Source organism: Notamacropus eugenii, chromosome 2 (assembly GCF_028372415.1).
Source record: "Notamacropus eugenii isolate mMacEug1 chromosome 2, mMacEug1.pri_v2, whole genome shotgun sequence".
NCBI classification, from domain to species: Eukaryota; Metazoa; Chordata; class Mammalia; order Diprotodontia; family Macropodidae; genus Notamacropus; species Notamacropus eugenii.
In genome coordinates, this window is record NC_092873.1 from 254718464 (window position 1) to 254740330 (window position 21867).

The 21867-nt window shown below is 38.0% G+C and overlaps 1 protein-coding gene across 1 annotated transcript in view; it reads right to left on the bottom strand.

The window, feature by feature from the left end:
* AGPAT4 (1-acylglycerol-3-phosphate O-acyltransferase 4) overlaps nucleotides 1-21867 on the bottom strand; it is a 183777-nt gene that overhangs the window by 132940 nt on the left and 28970 nt on the right. Inside the window, exon 2 of the mRNA XM_072637708.1 lies at nucleotides 2-277. Within this exon, the coding sequence (XP_072493809.1) occupies nucleotides 2-179 (178 nt within the window). The 5' untranslated portion in view covers nucleotides 180-277. The remainder of the gene's footprint in view (nucleotide 1; nucleotides 278-21867) is intronic.

Below are 21867 nucleotides of genomic sequence, written 5' to 3' on the forward strand. Positions count from 1 at the left end.
CGGCTGGAAATGCAATAGGCCAGTCTGCAGTTGATCTTCCTGAAGAGCTGTTTGTTGACTGGCCAGAGAACAAGCGTGAAGAGCTGGATAGTGTTTATTATCAGCCCAGACACAATGAATATGTAACAAATCAGTAAGTGGCACAGGAACTGAGACTTCAGAAACCCAACGATGTCCATGGTCTTGCTTCTGTGGATGAGAACTTCGTCACGATAACTTTTTTCTTTTTCAGTGGAAAAAAAAAAAAGGAGAGCAACCCAGGCACTCAGGCGAAAGCCTATAAAACACAAAACCAAAATTAAATGTTAGGAAAATATCCCTGGCTCTTTTTGGGTTGAATAGAGTTTGCTTCTGTTTTTTGTTCTTTAGAAAGCGGCATCATTTACTTCAGTTTTGAGTGAATTTACCACTTTGCTAAGCAAACACTTTAAAATAATTATTTCTAGTTCACTTAAAAAAACAAAAAGACAAACAAAAAAAACCCCTCATCTCAGGGAAAGTCGCTAGAGAAAATCATGAACTGGCCACTGGAAGATGTGAGCTCTGAGGAGGGCCACCAAGATAAAAACTTTGAAGAGAAGTGATGAGGAACAAATTAACTATAACTCAGCACATCATTTAAAAACAACTGAACAAGTATTGGTCAACAAGCCCCTCTTAATATCACAGATAGCTCATAACTCTCATGATTTGAATAAGAAAACATACCCAAAGGGCTACAGTACTGGACATAAGAGTTGTGAACAGCTAGGCTTAAATTCTGTCTCTGACACTAGCAACGTGACCAGAGGTAGACACTGATCTTCAGTTTCCTCATCTGTGAAATGGGTATAATAATATCTCTAAGGATGCTGACTAGTTTAAGTAACAAATAGTGGGAAAGGGGCAATGTAATGTCAACAGTTATTATTAGTATCATCATCATCATAGTCATCATCGTCATCATTATTATCCCTATTTCTAATTTTTATTCTGCTACTGACTATTGCCCTCAAGGTCACAGAGCCACAGAATTTTAGAGTTAGAAAGAAATCCAGGGGCTATCTTTTCCAAGCTACACAGGAAAGGTGTTCTCATTATGCCACACTAGTCTCTGCTTGAAGACTTTAGGAGAGAGAAAAATGCACAGCTTCTAGAATGAATAAGAATTTAAAAAATGAAACTAAATGAGCACACAACTGTTATGTTTGTGTTTACATAGCACTAGTAGGGGTGTGGCACTTTACAAATATTATCTCATTAGAACCTCATAACAACCCTGGAAAAGCTGCAATTATTATGCTCATTTTACATTTGAGGAAACTGAGGCACAGCTAATCTTTCCCAGGTCCTGTTTAATGAGGTACTCTGCGTATCAGTGAACTTCAATAAACAACTCCTAAGGAAAAAAACAAAACACAACAAAATAACCCAGACTAAAAAGTTCTAAAGTTGAAAGGACATACACCAAAGAAATTAGTTATTAAGGGAGACAAGTATACACTCCTATGTACATAAGTTCTTATCCAACAAACAAAAAAATTTTTTAAAGAAATGGAAAAAAGAATCTGTTTAATATTGTTTTATTTTTTATTAGGGTGTGGTGAGAGAAAAGAAATAAGAAAGAGATTATAGGAAAGATATAAAAATAAGAGGAAGGAAGTTTAAAAGAGAATTGACATAAAGGAGAAGTAAAGGAAGAAGAGTGGTAGGTATGTGAGGGATGGCACACAGACCAAATTTTGGTCATAGATACAGTACGAAAAGGCATCTCACAAGACCCCAAGTTTGATACCTTGACATAAACTGAGAAAATTAAGGAGGTTAAGTGATTTGTCAAAAACCACATAAATGTGAAATTGGAATCTAGAACCTTAGATTTGACTATTAAATTCCATCTCTTCTATAACAACAATTCATATTTATTTAGCGCTTTTAAGTTTACAGATTATTTTCCTCTTTCCTGCGAGTCAGATGGTACATTATGTCCATTCTACAGATGAGGACAGAGAGGTTCAGAGGTCAGGTGATTTGTCCAAAGTTACACATCTATTATTAGATGTCTCCCATCTCTGCTACTTATTACCTATCTGAGCTTGGAACATAGCCTTTCTAGTCCTCAGTTTTTTTTACCTATCCAGTAAGAGTTGGACTAGATTTCTGAAATCCTTCCCTGCTTTAAATGTGAAGGTCTACTTGTTCTCTCCACTATACCATGCTGATCTCAGTATACAACCACATGCACAAGCCTCTCTAATCCACTTGCAGCCACTCATTTCTGTTTCTAGTTATTTACTCATCATCTTACAGATTTAAGAACAAAGTGAAGTCTATAGGAGATCAATAATCATATGTCACTGCTTTCTGAAAGATATAAAAAGATATATATATCCACCCAAGTCAAACAGAGACTGATTTGCTGTGAATGTCAAGTACGGCTTATTTTACTGTCTAGATTGGCCATATAGATGGTCTGGGGCATATAGACAAACTACAGAAAGGATTCCATATGTATGTGTGCATGTATGTATGACACACATACATACATATATAGCACACATAAACATCCATGCACACAATCATTCAGTCAGTTTTCTTTCACCTTTGATGGGAACTCGGATTACCCCCACACCATGAGCTCATTTCTTGGCACCTGAATCCAGGAAACGATATGATCTGAAGAATCATCTTTTGGTCTCAAACACAGCCAGACATTTTTCATCAACAGTCTTAATACATAATTTTCCAGGTCTTCAAGTTTTCAAGGCATTTCATTAAGCTAACGATAGCAGAACCCTTGGCTTTTAAAAGTGATTGATGCTTATTTACAACTTAATAGTTGCTCTGATTTGAAGTTGAATATTCAAAATGTCTAATCATTGTCTTTGATTACCCTCCAGTAGTTTAATGGAAGCAATGAGACCTGATTCTCCACCTTGATTTTGGGAGATTGACATTTGCCAATTATTTTGACATTTCCAGTGCTTCTCCAATTTAACCACAGGGAAATCATGTGATTTGCCAAGGTCATACTACGGAAAAGCAGAGATCAACACATTTCATTCCAGAAAGTCATATAAGTCACTGTCACAAAATACAACCACATTAATTTAGAGTGTTTTAGAATAGAAATGTGGACTCTGAGGCAGCAGGGATTTCATAAGTCATAAAGTCCTTACACATTCCTAAACTTCTGACCTTTTAACAACCCAAAAATGTGGCACTAAACCACAAGTCTGACTTAGTACAGGGAGACCATTCATTATTAATGTTGCCCCAACCACCAGTATAGTAATGGTGCTGATACATCATAACCAAATACTACAGTAGTGGTTAGCACACAGTAAGCACTTAATAAGCACTTCTTTCTTTCTTTCCCTCCTTTCAGGACCTATTCAAGAACCCCCTTCTCTCCAGATCATCTCTATCAGTCAGAAAATGATGATTGGAAAGATGTTTTCTTCCAAATCCCTTTATCAGAGATCATTCAGAGAGGAAGAGTGAGTGTCTAACCTAATAAAATGCAAAATGCCATCTACCTCTCCCATTTGATGCTTTTACACTTCAAATGTTGTCCTCTCAAGAACATATGTCTGAATTATATATACCATCACTCCTAAATAACTAACTGCCCCCTTGAAAATTATTTCATCCAACACCGGTGGAGAAGGGGACTGATGCCTATGTAATGGAGATAAGCAAATGCCACTCAGATGTTCAAAGGGGAAGCCCTGAAAAGCAAAATGAACTCTCAAAACAGACAATGTTGATGAAAGGCTCCATGGACACCCGAAAGACAATAACACAAGGTTCTATCTTTGGTTCTGGCTGCCCCATTCAATATTTTTGGTCAACGACTTGGACTGAAGACATGGAAAGTATTTTAGGGATCTAGAAGTGAATGTGATCCATGAAGCCACCAGTTCCATGACTCTCCAGACACACCCTTTCTTGGTCACTATTCCCATATGTTGTCTCCCTTTACTAGGATATAAATTCCTTAAGGACTCAACTCTCTATTTGTATCCCCAGTGCTTAGGATACCAGTACTAATAAAAACTAATATTTATATAGCACTTTTAGGTCTACAAAGCATTTTACAAATGTTATCTCATTTTATCCTGACAACAATCCAGGGAGGTAGGTGCTATTACTATTCTCATCTCAAATGACAAAATGAGGTTGACAGTGGTTAAACAACTTGTCTAGAGTCACATAGCCAGAAAGTATCTCAGGCAGAATTTGAACTCAGGTATTCCTGATCCCAGGGCTAGTGCTCTACCCACTGTGTCACTTAGCTGCCTAATCTGCTGACACACAGTAAATATTTAATACATGCTTTTTCTTGTATTCACACTTATCAGATTTGAAGATAAGATACTGGGCAGCTAAGTGGTGTAGTGGACAGTGCTGGGCCTGAACTCAGGAAGACCCAAATTCAAATACAGCCTCGAATACTTACCTGGGCATGATCCCGGGAAGACACTTAACCCCATTTACCTCAGTTTCCTCAATCATAAAATGAGCTGGAGAAGTAAATGACAAACTACTCCAGTATCTTTGCCAAGAAAACCACAAATGGGGTCGAAAAGAGTCATACACAGCTGAAGCAACGGAACAAAAACAACAAATAAAGCTAAGAAGGACTGCTAATAGGTTGGATGGAAGAAACAGTTCCTGAGACATCAGGTAGTATTGATTAAGCACCTACTTTGCGTAGGAACACAGAAACAAATGCCCAACAGTGTACAAACGAGTAAAATATATATATATACATACATACCTATATACACAAAGTAAACACAAAGTTACCACAGAGGGAAAGAAGGACTCCTAGAAAGGATCTAATAGGCCACAATAAAAATCCCAAATTAACAAAATGAAATTTAAGAAGAATAAGCCTGACTATATGTGCCAGAGGGGAGGAATTCCACCTTCTCTAAATGTTACATCTGTCCCAGGACCTAGCACATTTTCCTGCACATAACAGGCAATAATATATGCTGCAAATTCAATTCCAAATAAAAATAAACTGGACAAGTATCTGTTAGGCAAAACCTGGCTTATGAAAAGACCTAAACACACAAGTTCAAGAACTCAATATGCATCAACAATGAGAACTAGCAGCTAAATAAGTTATTTGCAGGCAGAATTAATTGAAATCTAAAGGAGGCAATAGCCCTACTATTCTCTAGGCTGTACAGTGGATATACAGAGTGCCTTACTCACAGTCAGGTAGGCTTGAGTTCAAATTCTGCTGGAGCCATTTAATAACAGTGGTGGGAAAGTCATTTAATCTCTCTACACATCTGTTTCATTCATCTGTAAGATAAATATAATAATGGCACCTACCTCACCAGGATGAGAGATAAAACTCCTTGGACTGCATCTGGAATACGTGTTTAGTTTTGGATTCCATATTCAAGAGACACATTAACAAGATACATTACATACAGAGGGATTTACCTGGGATGATGAAGAGTCTGGAAACCCTATTTTAGGAGAGTTTATCTGCTGGCATTTAGGATGTTTTGACTGGAAAAGACTTGGGAAGGGGGAAGTGAGTAGATGATTATCATTGAATATTGTTTTTCAAGGACTGTCATCTGGGAAAGAGATTAGAGTTAAATCTATATGTCTCCAGAGAATGTAACTAGAATTAAAGATGGAAAAATCATAGTAAGGCAGATCTGGGGCTCAATATAAAGAAAGAACTTCTCAACAATAAAAAGAACTTAACTGCGGCACATAGCCCCAGTGCACCTGTGTTCATACTGGCTTTTACTACCAGCAAGTTCCTAGGAATTGAATTTGTTTCTAGGGGCCTTCACCTCTCCTTTCCAAACCTGCAAATTTAGGTTTTAGGTGAAACACAGAAGTCTATTTTATTATACTCCTCCCTACTCCCTGAAGGGGATGCTTTAAGAGTTTTACTGATGAGCACTAGAGACAAAATATGGGAAATCATAATAACAAATCCTAAGAGAAAATTAGAGAGCTTACAGCTATTATTTCAGTAAACCTTGGTCCTCCAGGAAATCAAACAAAGAAAAGTCCTTTTTCCTTGGACTATACCCCTCTACTTTTCGAGATCTTGTCCTTAACAGTTTGCCAACCAAATCCAACTTAGGCTATATGCTATGTAGTTTTCAAAGTGCAGTCAAAGGGTTACATGCACAAAGCCTCAGGTAGGTAGGCCCCTTAGATCCTCCTGGGAATCCACCTGCACAGTCTTTATTCTTGGTTACACAAAGCCCAAGGCCCTGATATAAGAACCCAATTTAACCTTGTGGAGTTCTAGCCTATGATGTATTATAATCAGAGGATGAGACAAAAATACATTTTAAAGTCTAAAGAGGCCTTAAAGGTCATTTGGTCTCCCTCCCTCATTTCACAAAGGAGGCACTGAGGTCCAGATTGACTCAGTCAGCTTATTCGCTCCAGATCCTTTAGCCATAGACCCATCTGATGGGAAGCCCTCCACCAAAAAAAAAAAAAAAAAAATAAGAGTCCACTCTCAGCTTTCCAAAGATTGATCCCTCCCTCCCTCCCCTCTGCTTCTCTCTCTCTCTCTCTCTCTCGTTCTGCTTCAGGCTTCAAGACAGTTATAGTTCATTTTCTTACCTTCCTGGAAGTAGCAAGCCTAAGCAAATCTACCAGCTGTCTGTTAACAGTTTGTCCTATCTTACTGATAAAGAAGGCTTCCTTAACTTAGGTCTATAGCCTTAGATTGCTACCTGCTTTTTCTACTCTCTGGAAGACATGAGGTTATATAACTATTTAGTCTACCTAGGCTACCCTGTTCGCTTTTCCTCCTAAGCCTGGCATCACCCAGCTTTCTCCAGCTTGATTCCCCACCCCACTACCCCTAAATTTCTCTCCTCTTTCAACTTTTTGTAATGCATCTCCCATGCAACTCTCAGATTTCCTTAATTCCCAAATTCTTTAGGGCTCTGATAATGAAAATACTCTGGGACAAATTCTCTAGACTCCAAGTGTCATAATTTTTTAACACATTTAATCAATAAGAAATAATATTACAGACAATACATTTTCCTCATTCAGGGTCAAGGGCATATTACTATACCTATCCCATGAGATCTTGTGTTACCTATATAGATAATATTCATGAAGAGGCTAGATGACCATATGTCAGTTATTGTAGATGGAAGTTCTCCTTAGGGAGAAGACTGGACTGGATGACCTCCAGTTCACTAACTGTAGATCTTTATAAATAACAGATGACAGCATCATCTTCTGCCATTCTCCTGACTCCTTAAATCACTGTCCAGCTGCCAGGAACGCTCCCTACACCATTACCCACCCCTCACCTCCCCAGAATAGATCCTGGATTTGATAAACTCTAGAGATGATTCTGTCCACTGTCAGTCTTGTAGAATCTATCACAAAACTGTAATTAGAAATTGGCTGTCTTGAAAAGCAGCACATTCATCAAAGATTCACTTATAGTTCAAGAGCTAAGATCCAAGTATTGCTGATATAAAACAATTAGCATCACTACAGGCAGAAATATTTTTAAAAACCCTTTGACAGAAAAAGGACCAACAAAGAGGTTCATAAAATGAAGTCTTAAAATAGTACCAGCATTAGGAAGCATTTGCACTAATGGTCTTATGAGGTAAAAATGGCTTGTTTGAATAGGTGAATGGGATGACAAAAACAAAGGAGAAATAACGAAGGTGATGCTTCTCTCCTTCCCTCCACATCCCAGCTCTCCTGGCCTTTTTCAAGGCTCAGTTCAAATCTCAGGTTCCCTCCAAGAGGCATTTCCCATCCTCACCCACTCCTACTCTCACTTCTAATGCTTCAATCAGATATTACCTTCCCTTTACAATGTATCTCATACTTAGGCAGTTGTGGGCTTGTTATGTTTAGCACGTGCTCCTTAAGGCACAAACTGTTTTTGCCTTTGTCTTTCTTTGCATCCTCAGGACTTAGCACAGTGCCCACCTAGCAGGTTCCTTCATCATGCTTAAAACAATATGGTTTAAATAGGTGTATTTAAAACTTAAGGAGACTTAAGTATAAAATCTAGGTTAAAAAACAATCAGCGATTCAAGTACATAATAGAGGAAACAAGTAGGTGATTTCTGTGAAAAAAATGTAAAGATTTGCTTTTGTTTTTACTAAACTATAAACTCAACATGAGGCAAGTGTGAGGGGGCAATCAAAACACTTCTATCACTTCTTTTTTTTAATAAATTTATTTATTTAACTTTTAACATTCATTTTCACAAAATTTTGGGTTCCAAATTTTCTCCCCATTTCTCCCCTCCCCCCACCCCAAAACACTGAGCATTCTAAATGCCCCTATCACCAATCTGCCCTCTCTTCTATCATCCCTCCCTTCCCTTGTCCCCATCTTCTCTTTTGTCCTGTAGGGCCAGATAACTTTCTATACTCCATTACCTGTATTTCTTATTTCTTAGTAGCAAGAACAATACTCAACAGTTGTTCCTAAAACTTTGAGTTCCAACTTCTCTTCCTCCCTCCCTCCCCACCAATTCCCTTTGGGAAGGCAAGCAATTCAATATAGGCCATATCTGTGTAGTTTTGCAAATGACTTCCATAATAGTCGTGTTGTGTAAGACTAACTATATTTCCCTCTATCCTATCCTGCCCCCCATTGCTTCTATTCTCTCTTTTGATGCTGTCCCTCCCCAAGAGTGTTGACTTCAGATTGCTCCCTCCTCCCATTGCCCTCGCTTCCATCATCCCCCCCACCCTGCTTATCCCCTTCTCCCCCACTTTCCTGTATTGTAAGATAGGTTTTCATACCAAAATGAGTGTGCATTTTATTCCTTCCTTTAGTGAAATGTGATGAGTAGACTTCATATTTTTCTCTCACCTCCCCTCTTTTTCCCTCCACTAAAAAGTCTTATGCTTTCCTCTTTTATGAGAGATAATTTGCCTCATTCCATTTCTCTCTTTCTCCTCCTAATATATTTCTCTCTCACCCCTTAATTTCATTTTTTAAGATATGATCCCATCCTATTCAATTCACTCTGTGCTCTGTGTCTCTGTGTGTGTGTGTGCCTGTGTGTGTGTGCATGTGCGTGTGTGTATGTGTAATCCCACCAACTACCCAGATACTGAAAAGTTTCAAGGGTTACAAATATTGTCTTTCTATGTAGGAATATAAACAATTCAACTTTAGTAAGTCCCTTATGACTTCTTTTTGCTGTTTACCTTTTCATGCTTCTCTTCATTCTTGTGTTTGAAAGTCAAATTTTCTATTCAGCTCTGGTCTTTTCATCAAGAAGGCTTGAAAGTCCTTGATTTCATTGAAAGACCATTTTTTCCCCTGAAGTATTATACTCAGTTTTGCTGAATAGGTGATTCTTGGTTTTAGTCCTAGTTCCTTTGACTTCTGGAATATGATATTCCACACCCTTCGATCCCTTAATGTAGAAGCTGCTAGATCTTGTGTTATCCTGATTGTATTTCCACATTACTTGAATTGTTTCTTTCTAGCTGCTTGCAATATTTTCTCCTTGACCAGGGAACTCTGGAATTTGGCCACAATGTTCCTAGGAGTTTCCCTTTTTGGATCTCTTTCAGGTGGTGATCAGTGGATTCCTTGAATACTTATTTTGCCCTCTGGTCCTAGAATCTCAGGGCAGTTTTCCTTGATAATTTCATGAAAGATGACGTCTAGGCTCTTTTTTTTGATCATGGCTTTCAGGTAGTCCCATAATTTTTAAATTGTCTCTCCTGGATCTATTTTCCAGGTCAGTTGTTTTTCCAACGAGATATTTCACATTATCTTCCATTTTTTCATTCTTTTGGTTTTGTTTTGTGATTTCTTGGTTTCTCATAAAGTCATTAGCTTCCATCTGTTCCATTCTAATTTTGAAAGAACTATTTTCTTCAGTGAGCTTTTGAACCTCCTTTTCCATTTGGCGAATTCTGCTTTTGAAAGCATTCTTCTTCTCATTGGTTTTTTGAACCTTTTTTTGCCAATTGAGTTAGCCTATTTTTCAAGGTGTTATTTTCTTCAGCATTTTTTGGGGTCTCCTTTAGCAAGGTGTTGACCTGCTTTTCATGCTTTTTTTGCATCTCTCTCATTTCTCTTCCCAGTTTTTCCTCCACCTCTCTAACTTGATTTTCAAAATCCTTTTTGAAGTCTTCCATGGCCTGAGGCCATTGAATATTTATTTTGGATGTTTGGGATACAGAAGCTTTGACTTCTATGTCTTTCCCTGATGGTAAGCATTGTTCTTCCTCATCAGAGAGGATGGGAGGAGATATCTGTTTACCAAGAAAGTAACCTTCTATGGTCTTATTTTTTTCCCCTTTTCTGGGCATTTTCCCAGCCAGTTACTTGACTTCTGAGTTTCCTTTCCATACCCACCTCACCTCCAGATCCACCCAACCAGTGTCTGGGGGCTGAGATTCAAATGCTGTTTCCCAGCCTCAGGGGTTTGGGTGGGGGTGGGGCTGCTATTCAGTGTGAGATTAAGTTCAGGTGCTCAGGTGGGGGCAGGGCCGCCTCATGGGGCTCAGTTCCCTCAGGGGGTTTATGTAGAGACCTTCAACAATGGATCTGAGCTCCTGACTGCTTTGGGGGCCCCTGTCTGCTGCTGCCTCTGCTGCTGCCTCCTGAGTGGGCCTGAGTTATGGGGACACACTGCTCCCCTCTTGGTGAGCCAAAAAGACTCTCTCACTGACCTTTGCTGCCTGTGGGTGGAGGGACCTGCCCGGCCGCTGGAGATTCTGTCCCGGAAGCCTGCTCGGATCTTCTCCTCTCCGTGCCGTGCGGCCAAGGCAGGACTGGGCTCTGCTCTGGTCCAGTGCATGATGGACCTTTCGTGTCAGTTCTTCAGGTCTCTCTGGAACAGAAATCTCCTCTGCTCCATTGTTCTGTGGCTTCTGCTGCTCCAGATTTTGTTGGGAGTTCTTCTTTACTGGTATTTTATGGGCTGTGGGTTAGGAGCTAGCATATGTGTACCTTTCTACTCCGCCATCTTGCTTCTATCACTTCTAATATCTGGATTACTATGTTTCCTTCTGGGTGATGATTTAGGAAGGATATGAGCAAACTGAAGTCATATCCAGAGAAAAGTGTTCAGGATGGTAAAAAAATCTCTAAACCAGCAGTTTACAAACTTTTTGGTCCCTTTATATTCCTAAAAATTATAAGACTCCAAAGACTCCAACTTTTGTTAATGTGGGTTATATCTATTGATATTTATCACATTAGAAATTGAAAAATATAATTTTTAAATATTTGTTAATTCAATAAAAACTACAATAAGCCTATCACATTTTAACTATTTTTCATGAAAAGTAACAAAATAGATTTAATAAAAAGAGTGACATTGTTTTATATCATTTTGAAAGTTTCTTTAATATCTAACTTAATATAAGACATCTGGATTGTCATGTCTACTACATTGATTCTATGTGCTATGTCACACTGCTTGAAGAATATGAAGCCTCACGCAGAGATATAGTTGGAAAAAAGGAACATTTTAATTGTCAACTAATACATTATTATAAAAGTAGTTTTAACTTCAGGAACCCCTTGAAAAAGTCTTGAAAACTTCAAGGGTTTGCAAATGACACTTTGAGAACTACTATTCTAAACCATGATGTGAAAGAAAAAGTTGAAGAAATAGGAGAATGTTGAATTTCAGGGGATATTTGGAAGAGAGTGAAGAGGGTACTCAGAGGTATGGGGAGAGCTCAGAAACAATGGATGCAAAGTTAATATGATGAGATCCTAGCACCCCGGAAAATACAATCAAACATTAAGCCTAGTTAAAGTAAGCATTCAGACAGAGCTTAGCCAAGAAAAGTTCTGAAATGAAGAGGTAACCTGCAGGCTAGGGGGGGTTGCTGAATTTAAGGTGCAAAATTCTGTTCAATGTAGGGCAGTAACCATCATGGTGACAGGATTATACAAAAGAAATAACCTTGACATTCCTTAGGAAAAAAAAAAACTGCCCACCAAATTGCACTGATGCCTTTGGTTTTACCACACAATCAATCCTGGATATAAATCCCTCCCTTTTGCATCAACTCCCCTCAGCCCTGAACCATCCCCCTTTTTTTTTAATAAAGAAAAAGAATTGATGAAAGAAAGCCATACAGTGGGTCTGACAGTGTCATCCACAATCAGCAGCTAAAATGTCTCTTTCCAAAGGAATGAATTCATTAGTGAAGCCAGATGAAACATTCACTTCTCAAGGAACTCTCCTCCCATGAAGCATCAGAAAGGGTCATGTGAAATGGAGAAGGGATTTTTTTTTTTATCCCTGCCAGGATTCTCTCAGTAGAAAAGTAGGAGTTCTGAGTTGGATGTGATTACATGTCACCTCTGAGCCACTATCTGGTCATCTACACAATAAAAGATCATAGGAGCACAGATTGGGAACTAGAAAGGACCCTTACAGGCTACTGAGTTCAACTCTCTCATTTTAAAAATGAGGAGCAAGGAAGTTACTTGCCCAGGGTCATACAACTACTAAGTGTTTTTGAAGGAATTTGAACTTAGGTCTTCCTGACTCCAAATCCAGCATCCTATTAGCTATATCCTGCTTCTTCCTTATTTCTGGGGTCCCTTGATAGTTCCAGCATTCTAAGACTCTAGAAAGACAACACCACATTCATATATTGCAAGACTATTTTTAAAATAAAATTTAACTGCTTCCTTTCCATTTTATCCCACTGTTGTAAAATCTTTTTTTTTTTTTTAATCTTACTGTGAGAGTTTTGTGGCTTGAGCATTCATTTCCTTCCCTTGGAGAGCACTTTGAGCTGACCAAATGCTGGATAAAAGTATTAATAAGGGGAAGGGGGAAGAATATGTGCCTAATAAATAACAGAAAATAATAACAAATAAATAAATACTAATAGATAACTATAATGTGCCAGGCACTGTGCTAAGCCCTTTTAGGAACACCTCATTTGATCGTCATGACAGACCTGGTAGGTAGGTGTTGTTATTATGCCCATTTTAATTATAGGAAACTGAAGTAAACAGAGGTTAAGTAACTTGTCCAAGGTCACAAAGATATTAAGTATCTAAGACTGGTTTCTCTTTCCAACTATTATCAAATGCAATAGTATAATCACAAAGAACTTGAGAAATTTTCTTATTAGTCAGTGTTTTCTGTCAGTCATATAAAGCCAGGGACTAAACCTCCTTGTAGGATATATATCCTTATATCCTACAATTAAACCCAGTGGCAATGGAAGTCAACACAGTGTGCCCACTAGGTTTAATAAGAAGGATATCAATATTCTAATTTTAGGATATACAAATCCCTGGTTTTTCCTTAGGTTGAATAAATATAGGCCAAGGTTTACAGCAGACCAGTACCTTACTTCAGGGCTCATAAAATTATTCATAAAATTTGTCCTGCTCTCAATTTAGCCAGAAAAAAAAAAAAGGTTTTCATTACTAAGAATGAAAAGTGGCAGGGCTAAAATGAACTCCAGTTATTTTAACAATTCAAGTCAACAAATATTTGTTAGTCCTCCTGTGTGCACACTCTCCCTTCCCACCCCCCACCTGCACAAAAGCAAGCTAGGCCAGGTATAGTGGAGTATACAAAGACCTATCACTTACCTTTAAAAAAGATTAAATCAAATTGAGAAGACTGTTAATTAGATCTTCCCCACCCATTAATAGGCATCAAGTACCTTTTGTTAATTTCTACTGAGGCACTGAGTCAGAGGGTCCTGCCCTCCAGTTCTGAAAAGTGTATAAATACTCATGAGGTTTTACTCTAGGGCTTAGTTTTCGGAAGAACATGTGTGTGTCAAATGAGAGTCTGGGTAGCTGCTAAGGAGCCCCTCCTGACTTTGAAAACCCAGATGTTGTTGCTTCTCTCTCGGGTAACTATGTATGTATTGCTTACAGTCAGACAGCTGGAAGCCCTGTCTGTTGATCTTTGTTCTCTGTCTGTATTTTCTTTGAAGTTCAGGGTGCTGACTTTTTCCCCTGAATTAAGAGAATGATATATGTGCATGTGTGATTGTTGACCCCTCAAAAGTTGCTTTCCTTTTAGAAAAGCAGATCTAAGAACCTGTACAGCAGGCCCATCTGTGTATGTCAGGGTCCTTGTTGATACAGAAGATAAAACTAGTGGGAGTATAATTCCTAAATAAGGTATTCAAGTCAATAAACATTTATTAAGTGCCTACTATGTGCTGGGGGGGATACAAAAAAGGCAAAAATATGCCTGGTTCTCAAAGAACTCACGGCTTAATGAGGAAGAAAATATGGTAAACAACTATATTTAAACAAGTTATAGACCGGATATATTGGAGGTAATCAAGAGAGGGAAGGTACTAGAAAAAAAGAGAGATTGGGAAATGCTTCTTGTACACAGTGGGAATTTAGGTGACATCTGAAGGAAGCCAAGGAAGTCAGGAAACAAAGATGAAAGACAGAATATATAAATATAGTAAGAGAAATAATTATAATAATGGCTCATATTATTAATACACTGAGAAAATTTAGGACAAGGTCTATAATATCTCCTTGGAAGCAAGATTGCTTCATTTCTGTCTTTGTATCCTCAGCAGCTGGCACACTGTAGGCACTTAGCAATGCTTGTTCACTGATTAATATAGCACTTTATAAGATTTAAGGACTGCCACCAACAATGGCTAACTATAATCCCAGAAAACTGATGACAAAGTAGGCTACCCATATGACAAAGGTGAAGGATTCAGGATGCAGCATGAAACATGCAATTTTTGGACTTGGCTAAGGTGCGAATTTGTTTTATCTGACTATGAAATTTGTTACAAAGCTGGGAGGCAGGTAGAAGAGAAACTTTGGTGCATTGAAAAAATAAAATGTATGTTAAAGATGTGGCACCTTACAGTTTGCAAGGCATTTTATTTACTGTATCATTTGATCCTTAAATCAACTCTATGAGGCAAACACTATCGTTGCCTGTAGTTTACAGATGAGGACCTAGAAGCTCAACAGGAACTGAGTTCAGTGCGTTTCTCAGGTTCACACAGCTAGTGAAGGCCTGTTGATGCAAAGCCAGGTTTAACTTCCAAGTCCAGAACTCTTTCCATGACAGTTTCAACACTCAATCTATTATCACCTTTCTATAAATGGAGAAGACACATCTGGTTAGAAAGATCAAAGAAGAGGAAGATTTCTTTTAATTGGGTCTTGAAAGATGGGTAGAAATCTGAAAGGCAGACCTATAAGATGGGATATTCCAGACAGAATGAAGATCATAAGTAAAATTACTTCAAAGTCATGTTGAACTAATGCCTGAAACAATCAGCAGAAAGTTTCTCCGGATTGAAAAATCTTTGGGACCAGGCCCTAACTACAAAATTACCTAATTAAAAATCATTACTATTTGATGGTTTTACAGAAGCTTATGCAAAATTAACCTATTTTAAAATTTTATAACACAGCCATATTGGTCTGCTAGCATCCCAGCACAGTACATTCTGTCTGCTAAAACAAACTAAACTCAGAAGATGGTCATAAATCTAACTCAACTCTTCATTATCTTCTATAATAAATAACTCTAGTTCCCTCTGTAAAGTCAGATTCCCAGAATAATAAGAGACTTAAATCTATAAAGAACTGAGGTTTCTGGTGCACATATAAAAGTTGGGTTGATGAGTGAGTAAAGTTAATTCCATAATGCCTTTCATCTCTTTCCTGGGGAAGTCAGACTTGGGAAAGGTAAAGGACTCATAATTTACCTAACCTCTTCACTTAGGAAAAAATACAGAAAAGTTGGTAAACTGAAGATCAATCAAATAGACATCTTCTAAGGTTTCTTCTAGATTTATATTTTATGATTCCATAAATCTAAGGGATTTACATTTGATGGTATGTAGGTTTTCACAAACAAGAGGAATCCTATCACATTGTGCATGTGTTCTATACATACATGGGCTCACAGGATTTAAACAGTCAAGAGTAGCATGGAGCAAGGGCACTGAATTTGGAATCAAGGGATCCAAGTTCAACTTCTGTTGATCACAAATTCTCTGGGCCTCAGTTTCCTTATCTACATAAGATCAGGATAAGATTGTTAGCTCCTAAGGTTGGTGGTACAGTTGACAGAGCACTGAGTCTGGAGTCGAGAAGACTCATCTTCCTGAGTTCAAATCCAGTCCCTGACACTTACTAGTCGTGTGACCCTGGGCAAGTCACTTCACCTTGTTTGCCTCAGTTTCCTCATCTGTCAAGTGAGCTGGAGAAAGAAACAGCAAACCTCTCCAATATCTTTACCAAGAAAACCCCAAAGGGAGTCACAAAGAATTGAACATGACTGGAAAATGACTCAACAAGGTCTCTTTCCAGTTCTAAATTAATGATCCTATAATTTGGATCTGTAAGGAACCTAGAGATCAGATCATTCTCTCATTTTAGAGGATTGGAAACTGAGATCCAGAGGCTAGATAATTTGTTCAAGATTACATGAATAATTTATTGTATTATGTTACAGAAATGCTTGTTTTGTTCCATGAATTGAAAATAAAATAAATTTTAAAAAAATTAATAATAGAGCTAGATTCTGAAGTACAGTCTTCTGACTCTAGTTTCTAGCATCCCTTCCCTGTTCTACATAGCCTCTCTATGTATACATATAAAAACATATATCCCTGCATAAGTATGGGATTGTTCCATACTTTAGTGACACATCCCATTTTTTTAACCACTATACAGTATTTTTTTTTGTATTTACACCAGACAGAGCACCCATAACCACTCTTGGAACACCTTCCAGCTTTTTCCAGTCAAAATATATTCCTCCCCTACGCCAACATATCATAGCCACTTGCCCAAGGTCAGGCCACCTATATCGAGTTACTCAGACTACTTAAGTGTTTAGATTGGCTTGCAAACATGGGTTTTAGGGATTATGGAACCTTACAGGTCATTTAATGTGGCTATCAGACTAGACACACTGAAGAAACAGGCAGTTAGAAGTAGCTATACTCTCAACTACCAATAGTTTGTGTGCAAATTTCAAGGGAATAGTAGGTGGAGGTTATTTTCAAAGTTGTATTTTCAATATAAGGATATGTTATAAAAGAAGTCTGCCAACAATTGTATTGTCGAGTTCTAAAGAACAAGGGGAAAAAAATCATGAATATAGGACTTAGAAATGGGAAAAATGAGCTGCCAGATGAAGAGTTTAAGTCTTTATAAGTTATGCTACTTGATGTACAACCTTTGAACAAAGTTCCAGTATTCAAGCTTTCAATGAAGATGCTCCAATTAACTTTGAATTCCTTCAGTCACATTACTCAAGTGGACCATAAAATGAATGGGAATTGGCCAAGTCTAAGAATCCAGTGGTCATAGAGTCAAAGCACTCAGCACCCAACAATGCTATTTACCAGAATTATGTGATAATGCATTAAATAACCACTTATAATACTTCCCTACTGAAAAGAAAGGTTTAAACGGTCATGTAAAAGTTATACATTGAAATGACTGAAGAGAAAACAGAGAGAAGGTTGTGCTCTTATGACAAGTAGCCACTAAGAGGCTGGGAAATGGAATCATACTGTGTATTACTGTTCTGTCAATGTACGGAATTTTTTTTTAAGTGCTTTAAAAACAACAAAGGCCATCAATCTGTAAAAGCCCTGAAGTGACTGGCTATACAGAGAATAGGAAGAATTCCTAAGATGGATGGAACTGTCTCTGGGGTACCTGCCTAATTAATTTACAACTGTGTAAGATGGGAGCTATACCATCATCTGGTGGTAAACAGAATATACATCAGGTGTGGCACCTTTTCTGAGGCCTCTCTGCTTTTGGCTTGCTCTTTATTCAGCATAATACCTAACAAAGACAAGTTGGATCTGGATTCTGGAGAGCCTAGATTCAAATTGTGCCTTTATCGCATATTAGAGTCTATGATCATGAGGAAATCATTTTCCAAACCTGCTTCCTCATCTATAAATGGCAGTACCAATGTATAGTACCAGCTATAGTACCAGCCTTATAAGGATGCTTGTGGGGATCAAATGAAACATGCTTATAAAATGTTGTGCAAAGCTTAAAGTCCTACAAAAAGTCATCTATCTTAAAAAAAACACTGCTCTTGAATTGTATTCCTATGATTCTACATGTGGCTACTGATCAAAGTGGTTTTTGATGCACATTTTTAAATGCATTTCCCGTGTACAAATATTATTTGTATACACTGGCAAGGCTAAGGTGGTCAGGAAGGTAAGGAAGCATAGTCTGATTTGTTTACAGCCCCAGTGCCCTAGGTATGGACCTGATCCAAGGTGATAGTTAAGGCTACCAAAGCCCAGCATATGGATTTCAGATCACAAGAATTAGTCCCTATATTTTCAGTAAAAATAGAGAATATGGGCCAGCTAGGTGGAGGAGCGGATAGAGCACCAGCCCTGGAATCAGGAGGACCAGAGTTCTCCTCAGACACTTAATAACTGTGTATCTTAGGCAAGTCACTTAACCCCAACATCTTCTCGAAAAAGAAAACAGAAATCATGGACTTTTTCATAATACTTTAAGGTTTGCAGAAAGCCTTACCTAGTTTAGTTTACCGAATCATGCAGAAAGTTCTTTGAGGCCCCTCCTAACTGTAAAGAAGAGTCCATATGCACAGAAACATTAAGTGATTTGGCCAGAGTCACACAGCTACTAGTTCAGTATCAGAAGGCAGGATCCAAAGTCGTTTCTTCCAGGCTCCAAATTTAGCAATTTTACCCATCAAGCCACGAAGCCTCTAGAATTGTCAGTCATTTCAGTAATGTCGAGTAATTTTTGTTAGGGTGGATAAAATAGTTTTCATTTTTATTTTGTAACCCCAGTACTTAGCACAGTACTCTGCACACAGAAGATGCTTAACATTTGCTTTATTGAAATGATTTGCTTTAATAACCCAGGGAGCTTAAAATGATATATTTTCAAAATATGTATATTTCTATATATATATATATCAAAATAGTTATTAATGACAATGCATGAGTCATCCTAGAAATGGCAGAAGAGAGGTTTAGATTAAGTGACATAGGAAAGGTAAGTTTTCCGTGTTCATCCTTTGTTTTCGAAGAAGACCTTGACATCAGAGAAATGATGACATGACTTGCACTTAACTTAGTTTTGAGTGAGGGAGGGCTGTGCAAGGTCACCAGCCTCACTTTCCCTCCTAAGCTGTCTGGATCCAGAGACCTGATATTCATCAGGATGACTGCAGAAGGCCCTGGATGCAATGGGAGACCTTCACCTATTGAGGTACTCACTTAGAGTGAGGTATAGGTAAATTAAGGAACTATGTGATACAGATATAGAATTAGTTGATAGGACATCTTGGTATCCCTAATGATAGTCTATTGTAGGATACTAACTGTTTGGTGAATTGAACTGAATCATACTATGCAATCCAGTAAGTATTTACCGACCACTTATTACTGTCCCTCAGGTATAATGCAGCCCTATTTCTAATCTAGTTAGGACAAAATTTATAACCATAAAATCATATAAGGTAGAAGGTGTTGAAGCTATACCAAGTCTATATAAACTATGGAGGTCAGAAGAAAATTTAATGCACAATGATCAATTAGGAGAAGGCTTCCTGGAAGAAGCAGGAACTGTTATCCATTATCAGCAATAGTTTGATAATCTAGTCTTGAATAGTCATGTAATACATTATCATCTATAGTCCCTAAGGATGATATCATTGATCAGACTATATAACCTAGTAGGTCTGATTCTTAGAAATTTCCATTAGTAATAACAAACTGGCACTATCTTGGCCAAAGACCTATGAAAGAAATCTGTCTGGGGAGGGGATCACAGCTAAGTAGGATAGCTTTGAAAGTTACATGATAAAATTTATTATATGCTTTAAAAAGAAAAGTTATACATGAGATTCTCAGTGTCATATGCAATCCTCTCTTCTGGTCTATGATGCTTATGGAAATACTATTTTTGTTTGGTGTTTATTAACTTCAGAAATTTAAAAGTTAATTTAAAGAAAGAGTAGAGTGAAAGACAACCCAAATGGCCTGGGGGAAAAAGTGTAAGCTTCTTGAGGATAGGGCCAGATTTTATTTTGTTGATTTTGATAACTCTTGAGTACCAATGTGCTTTATGTCTGGCACAGAAAAGGAACTTAACAAGTATTTGTTGAATGGATAAAGATAGAACAGATATGTAATCTTGGTCTCATAAGTACAGTGCACTATCCAATTAAATTAACCAGCTATAGACAACTGGGCCAAACTATTAGATCTGGAAAATTTTCAAATACAATGTTTTCTTCCTTTCTGGTCACGCAGAATGCTTAGCAGTAGTTTGGAGAGATAACAGCCACTGTGGACACTCATTTCTGGTAAGGCATGGGGGGGAGGGAGGAAGATAGGGAAGGATGGTTTTAAATTTTTATTTCTATGACTTCCATAAAACAATGCCAAATGAACTTAGACAACTCTCACTAACTTGATTCATACTTAATGGGCTTGCAGAGAGACTTACTAGAAAACACAGTGCACTTAAACGCTTTCCTAACATGAATCATTTATTGAAGAAAGGACTGTTAGCTGCGAGTTGCCCTAAAATAAGTTATACTTAGAAGCTATTTGTTTCTAGACAGCTGAAAGTAAGGCATGGAGTATCCAAAGTCCTCCAATGTAAAAAGCAACTGGGGTATCCAGTTCAATCCGATCTTATGAGTACTTTTCAAGTACCTACTGTGTGCAAAGCTAGGTATGCTTTGTATCTAGGTATCAAGGGAAACAGTCATAGACTATTCGCAGAATGAGTATTATTGAAACATCTCACGCTTCCTTCCTTTCTCCCTTCCCCAACCTCCAGGCAGCTGGTATCTTCCCCTTTTTTTCCAAAGCATCTGGGCAAGGAGGAATCTCCAACTGGAGCAGTGGAAAGTACAATGAAGACATCAGCAGAGAAAGAAGACACTTGAGAGCAAAGAGCCCACTTGGCACTGATTGGGCTGTACTCACAGGAAGACAGATGCAAGACTTAATAAGCCACTCCGGCAAAGAAAGTTTACAAATGTCCTTACAAGGTTTGAAAACTGACCTCTCAACTGGCAATAACCATTCTGTAATTCTTTATGGCTCAGAATTCCCTTTACCATGGGTAAGAATAAAACTCTGCTGCATACCTTATTTATGGACTCTGGGTATGTTTTCACTTTCTCTTCTTCATACTAAAAACAGAATCATTCCTCAGGAATCTGAGGTGGGGGTAGAATTAAATCATCCAAGGGTGTAGTTCTCCTGTTCAAGAGACAGGAAACCCCAGAGCATTAAACCTAGAACTACCTAAAAGGTCAAGTAAAGGACCAAGACTGGGGAAGGTCTCAGTCTAAAGGTGCTCAGTTAGCCCTTTGACTAGATGAGGCATGAAAGGAAGTACACATGACAAGAGAAGGGAATCACTGATTCATATCTCTCGCTGTCCCACAAAGTTCAGGCTCAAGTGTTGTGGTTGGTGACAGGAGTGAACGTCATGGTTGCTGTTTTCTTCACCAAATTATGGTACAATACAGAGACTACACCTGCATTTCATAGTATAAATAGATGATTCAAAACTGGTTGAAGGGTAAATTGATATGAACCGGGATTCTCTGTGCCCTATGAATGAGTTCTTACCCTATTCTATTCAAAATTTTAATCAATTATTTGAATCAAGCGTTCTTAATCAGGGGTCTTGCTTAAAAAAAAAGCAAGCTTGATTTAAAAAAATACTTATAACTATTTCTACAACTGGCTTCTGTTATTTTATTTTATGCCTTTAAAAACATCATTCTGAGAAGGGGTCTGTAGGTTTTGCCATAGTGCCAAAATATTCCATGACCCAAAAAAATGTTGAGAATCTTTCAAGCACACAAGGAATGTTTATCCAGTTTGCAC